The sequence below is a fragment of the Cynara cardunculus genome, assembly GCF_001531365.2.
Source record: "Cynara cardunculus var. scolymus isolate 2C chromosome LG 9, CcrdV1, whole genome shotgun sequence".
Classification (NCBI taxonomy): domain Eukaryota; kingdom Viridiplantae; phylum Streptophyta; class Magnoliopsida; order Asterales; family Asteraceae; genus Cynara; species Cynara cardunculus.
In genome coordinates, this window is record NC_037536.1 from 14,572,631 (window position 1) to 14,578,872 (window position 6,242).

The following is a 6,242-nucleotide window of genomic DNA, read 5'->3' on the forward strand; positions in this document are numbered from 1 at the left end:
CTAAACAAAAAAATGTAACCAAAATAAACCTCCCAACTATTACTGCAACTAACAAGCTCTAAACAACCTAAACAAAAAAAATATGTAAACAAAATAAACGTCTTTGAGGCATTTCCTCAAACACCTTTTAAGCACAGGAGACAAAAAGAAAAAACAGAAGTGAAAAGGAATCAACACACAGAAGGAAGAAACAACAACAAAAAGAGGAAACAAAAATAAATTACCTGGATCAGAAAGATAGTGAATCAACACAGTAGTGAATCGATGGAGAGCGATGGAAGGAGAGTGTGAAAAAATGATTTAGTCTTGAATCTATTTTGAAGAACAACATCAGGGAGGAGGGGGTTATATGTATAGATGAGTTTGTGATACATCAAATCGGTTTTGAAGACTGTTTGAGAAGAAATCTGTTCGATCAGATCTACAAGTTGATCAAGGTGATACATCAAAACCACCATTGTTACCTATTCGAGGTCTGTGAAAGAAGAAAGCTAACTCTATCTAATCTAGATTTGTTTTGGCGCTTGAGATCAGATACGCAGAAATTTAGAAGTCTGTAAGAAAAAGCACGCTCTGAAGCATTCCCTTAAGGATTTGGTGTTGTGGAAATCCTTGCATAAAARACTTGTACATTGTGCAAAATAATTTGTAATTAAGACATTTTTGAATTCTTGCACAAAATGATAGTAATCTATGTTTTAAGACTTGTACTTAAGACTTTTGTTTAAATGGTTATTAATGTAGTATAGAATAGATATATATGCAGGTCAATACAAGGGAGATAACATAAATTAACTTATAAACTTGATATAGTTATAGGAACCAAAAACAATAGGAGTGATCTTCTGAGAATTCCTTTGTTGAGCTGAAAAAAAGGTGCAAAGCAGGCAACCTGCAACCCAAAATCGGACCTCATATCCTTCTTGGTTTAAGCTAGTGCCTTATGTAGTTTAGAAATGGTTTATCTGGTACTGGGATCAACTTCACAATCCATCCGATAGGCCATGATAGAGCTGCAATCGCAATACAGATTCCCCACTGCATTCCATTCAGTTTCTCCGTGTCGGCAAAGTTCTTTAGGAACTCCACCATCACAACCTGAAGAATGATCGTCATCCCGATGATTCCAAGAAACAATCGGTTTGTATGGATACCTCTGAATATGTTTTTCTTCTCCAGCTTCCTCGAGTTGAACTCGTTGAACACTTGGCAGAAAACAAAAATGTTGAAGATAATCGTGTTTTTCACGCTCTCGTTCACATTAAAGATTGTCTTACCCCTGAACTGGAAGGTCAATAGAATTATTATCTGGTAGAGAGATTGGGCAAACAGGTTTCTCCACATGATGTTTGTTATGAGGGGCTCGACTCTACCCACTGGTGGCTTGTTCATGAGTTCATTGGTTGGCCGTTCTGTGGCAAGTGCTAAAGCACCCAAAGTATCCATGATTAGATTCACCCACAACAGTTGGACTGCTGTTAGCGGAACATCACCGCTAGAAACCGCTGCAATGAAGTTGATAACAAGAGCTGCAACATTTACCGTGAGTTGGAATTGAATGAACTTCTGGATGTTGTTGTATACGCACCGACCCCACATCAATACGGTCGAAACGGAGGCAATATCGTCATCTAAGATGACGATATCCGAGCTTTGTTTCGCCACCTCGGTGCCTTGAATCCCCATTGAAAGCCCTATATCTGCTTCTTTGAGTGCTGGTGCATCGTTGGTCCCATCGCCAGTGACGGCAACCACATGACCTTTCCGTTTCAAGCACTGAACCATCAGAAGCTTGTCGAATGGGGAAGATCTTGCCATCACTTTGATACTGTCGACTTTCCGCATTCTCTCTTCATCTGTGTAATTCCGGAACTCTACACCTTCCACCACTTCTCCTTCACAATCTTGTTGACTGACTTCCAGTATTCCGCATTCCGTGGCTATGGCTTTTGCCGTGAAAACATTGTCTCCAGTGATCATCTTGATGTTGACTCCGGCAGACCGGCAAGTTTCTATAGCTTTCTTGGCTCCTGGTCTACATGGATCCTTCAGGCCAACAATCCCTAGCAAAGTTAACCTTTCTTCACTTAGCGTTCGATAAACCGCACCATCTTCCTTATGTTCTAAAACCTTCTTATACGCGAAAGCAATGCATCTGAGACTACTTGCTGCCATTCCTTCGATTATATTCTCCAGTTGTGTTCTTTCATCGGAATCTATTGTCTTTATGCACCCGTTGCTCTGATAATACTTTGAACACATTGCTAGTACCATCTCTGCAGCTCCTTTCCAGTGCACATTCATGTCGTTATCCGCCACTCTCCTAATCAAAATCCCACTTCGTTTCTTCTTCGAGTTGAAGGTCTCAACATGAAGAACAGTTGAAGTTTGTTTCAGTTTCTCCATATCCATGTCCAAATCCGCAACAGCCCACGATAACATCGCTTTTTCCGTTGGACTGCCAGAGTATTCAGGAACAGAATCTGAACCCGATTTGAAAACTGTACCTGTAGTATTCAAACCGATTCCTTCGTGAAGAAGTTCACGGACGTCCGTGGCTATTACATCGGAAGAATCTTTTTCTATGTACTCAAGGCCAAGCCAGAACTTCGTGACCGTCATCTTATTCGTAGTCAAAGTGCCCGTTTTATCGGTGCATATAACAGTGGCCGAACCCATGGTCTCACAGGCGGATAACTTTCTAACCATCGCCTGATCCGCCATCATTCTTTTCATGGAATACGCAAGAGTGAGGGTGACGGCTAGCGGCAGACCTTCGGGGATTGCCACCACCACAATGGTGACTGCCGCCGAGAAGATACGTGTAACGGAATCAAATACTTCGCTTATATTTGTGCGTCTCCCGTTGTACTCTCGTTTACCGTCATTGTCTTCTGTGTTTCCGGTGAAATAACGAATTAACATAACGACAAGAACTAGGAAAGCGACTGCAAGGCCTACCTTTCCGATGGAAGAAGTGAGTTTGTTGAGACGAACTTGTAATGGCGTCTGCTCGTTAGAATCACCCGTTATCGAGCTCATCATCCTTCCCCAAGCCGTGTTCATCCCGACTGATAACACAAGCATCCGACAATGCCCGTCTGCCACTTTAGAACCCGAGAACAAGAATGGGTTAGTGACGGCATCAACGCTTATGTTTTCACTCTCGCCCGTCATGCTCGATTCATCGACCAGCAACGAATACCCATCTACGAACAACCCGTCTGCTGGAATCTGATCTCCAATATTCAGAATCGCAACATCTCCAACTACGATATCAAAGATCGATATATTTTGCCTCCTCCCTTCCCTAACAACGTCAATCTTGATATTATCGCTTATTTTCGACAAATTATCAAACTGGATCTCTTGTTTGTAGTTACTAATTGCGGATACAACGATTACCAGAAAAACTGCAATGAAAATGCTGCCACCTTCATACCATCCTTCTTCGACTCCGTGTTCTTTGATACCGAATCCAAGCGAAAGAGCAGCACAACCCAGTAATATAACAATGGTCGTGTCTTTAAAAGCCTCGATCACGAAAAAAAGAAACCCCTTCGGAGGTTGTTTTTCGTAAGTATTCGAACCAAAAATGCTTTTCCTTTCGTTCAAATCCCGACAGTTTATTCCACTGTCGAGATTTGTTTCGAGAGCTTCCGCCACACCCTCGACCCCACCCAACTTGTGTAGCTTTTTCAAATCTTTGGTCTTCACCGTCTCGACGAGGTGCACGTGATTAACACGGGAGAAACCCGACGAATCGGGGTCCGGTTTAGGCGGGATGATTTCAACGATGGAATAGGAATTAGGGGAAGGGATGAGTTGGGAAATGGGGAGCTTGTTGGAGACAACGACGAGGTTTTTGGCGATGGAAATGAGGGTGTTGGAGAAATGAATGGTGAAGTATGCAAGACGCCATCGTTTTTGAGCTTTGGTGAGGGTGGTGGTGCTTATGTTGTAAAGCATAATTCCAAAGTCGTGTGGTTGGATTTCATTAACCATTGTTAAAACCCTAAAAAAGTGATTGATGAGATGGAACGGAATGGAATGAGTTTCCTTTCTGAATGTGCCAATGGGCGTTTATATACCAAGTTCGCTCATCAACTTTTATTCTTCGCATTTGAAGCTTCCAAGAAAGTCGATGGTAACTTCTTCCCATCCCCATTTAATTACGCATTTACTATTTTACTTAACCTGGATGTATATGACAAAGACTCAGAATTTTACGTGGTGAGAGAGATGATAAGGACCAAAAATCTTATCCGGTTAGCGTTTATTAGTGCTTATCAGATAAATTATTGTATATGATGTTCGCTACTAAAAAAAAAAGTATCACCGACGGATTTTTCTGGCGGAATTTCCGTCGGAAATATTTCCGACGGATTTCCGATGGATCCTAAAAAAGTCAACTTTTATCCATATTCGCCACAGATCCCCACAAATCCCCCACTGAATTTTTTGGAAAAAAAAATTAAAATTATTTAAAACGGTTTTTCAACGGATTTGTGACGGATTTTTTACTTATTCAAAACCGTCACAAAAGTTGTCTAATTTATTTAAAAAAATTTATTAGCGTTAATCAAAAACATTTTTCGACGGATTTTCGACAATAAAAACAAATCAAATTCCGTCGGAAATCCGTCGGAAAATGTTTTTGATTAACGCTAATTAAACCTTTATATATATATCTATAATATATATATATATAAATATATATATATATATATATCTTGTTATGAAAAAAATTAAAAAAAAAACATTTTTTTGTTTTAAAATTTCCGACGGAATTTAATTTTTATTTAAAAATAAATAAATTCCGTCGGAAATCCGTTGGAAATTTTAAACTTTTATATATATATCTATTCTCTATATATATCTTGTTAGGAAAAAAAAACATTTTTTTCTTTTAAAATTTCCGACGGAATTTAATTTTTATTCAAAAAATCAAAAAATTTAAATTCCGTCGGAAATTTTAAACCTTTATATATATATATATATCTTGTTAGGAAAAAAATAAAACATTTTTTTCTTTTAAAATTTCTGACGGATTTCCGACGGGCCGTCGGAAATCTTAAACCATTATATATATCTTGTTAGGAAAAAAATAAAAAATAAAACATTTTTTTCTTTTAAAATTTCTGACAGAATTTAATTTTTATTTAAAGAAAAATAAATTTCGTCGGAAATCTGTCGAAAATTTTAAACCTTCATATATATATATAGGGAAAAGTACAATAAAAACCAATGAACTTTCTTGTTTGGAATGATTAAGTTCTTGAACTTTTTTTTGGAACAAATAAGTCCTTGGACATTCCAAAACATGTTAAATAAGTCCTTGAACATTCCAAAATATGTTAAATAAGTCCTTGAACAATTTTTGGAACAAATAAGTCCTTGGACATTCCAAAAAATGTTAAATAAGTCCTTGAACAATTTTTGGAACAAATAAGTCATTGAACAATCCAAAAYATGTTAAATAACTTYTTGAAAAAAATAAAGTGGTAAAATAGTGAAAAAAATCCGGAAAAAAACYCAATGAACATTCRTATTTTGAACGATTAAKCCCCTAAATATTTTTTGAACCAAAAAGTATTTAGATCTATAAAATTAAACAAATATAACAAAAAAGTACTTACATTTACAAAAAAATAATTATCATTTTAACTAGTTGTACAAGTCATAAGAATGTATCCAACATGTTTTATAAAAGTTCAAGAAGTTATTTAACATGTTTTGGATTGTTCAATGACTTATTTGTTCCAAAAATTGTCCAAGGAGTTATTTAACATTTTTTGGAATGTCCAATGACTTATTTGTTCCAAAAATTGTCCAATGACTTATTTAACATTTTTTGAAATGTCTAAGGACTTATTTAACATATTTTGGAATGTCCAATGACTTATTTGTTCCAAAAAATTGTTCAAGAACTTATTTAACATGTTTTGGAATGTCCAAGGACTTATTTGTTCCAAAAAATTGTTCAATGACTTATTTAACATGTTTTGGAATGTCCAAGGACTTATTTGTTCCAAAAAAAAGTTCAAGGACTTAATCATTCCAAACAAGAAAGTTCATTGGTTTTTATTGTACTTTTCCCATATATATATCTATACTCTATATATATCTTGTAAGAAAAAAATAAAAATAAAAACATTTTTCCTTTTAAAATTTCCGACGGAATTTAATTTTTGTTTAAAAAAAGTAAATTCCATCGGAAATACGTCAGAAATTTTAAACAT

At 36.5% G+C, this 6,242-nt stretch overlaps 1 protein-coding gene across 1 annotated transcript; it reads right to left on the reverse strand.

Moving 5' to 3' along the window:
• Positions 1–827: 827 nt before the first annotated feature.
• Positions 828–4,005, reverse strand: LOC112518631 (calcium-transporting ATPase 12, plasma membrane-type-like). The gene has a single exon (XM_025126399.1). The coding sequence runs from the start codon at positions 4,003–4,005 to the stop codon at positions 934–936; it is 3,072 nt and encodes a 1,023-aa protein (XP_024982167.1). The 3' UTR covers positions 828–933.
• Positions 4,006–6,242: the final 2,237 nt, after the last annotated feature.

Coding starts and splice junctions, on each gene's coding strand:
- LOC112518631 (XM_025126399.1), bottom strand. CDS start 4,005: ATGGTTAATGAAATCCAACCACACGACTTTGGAATTATGCTTTACAAC.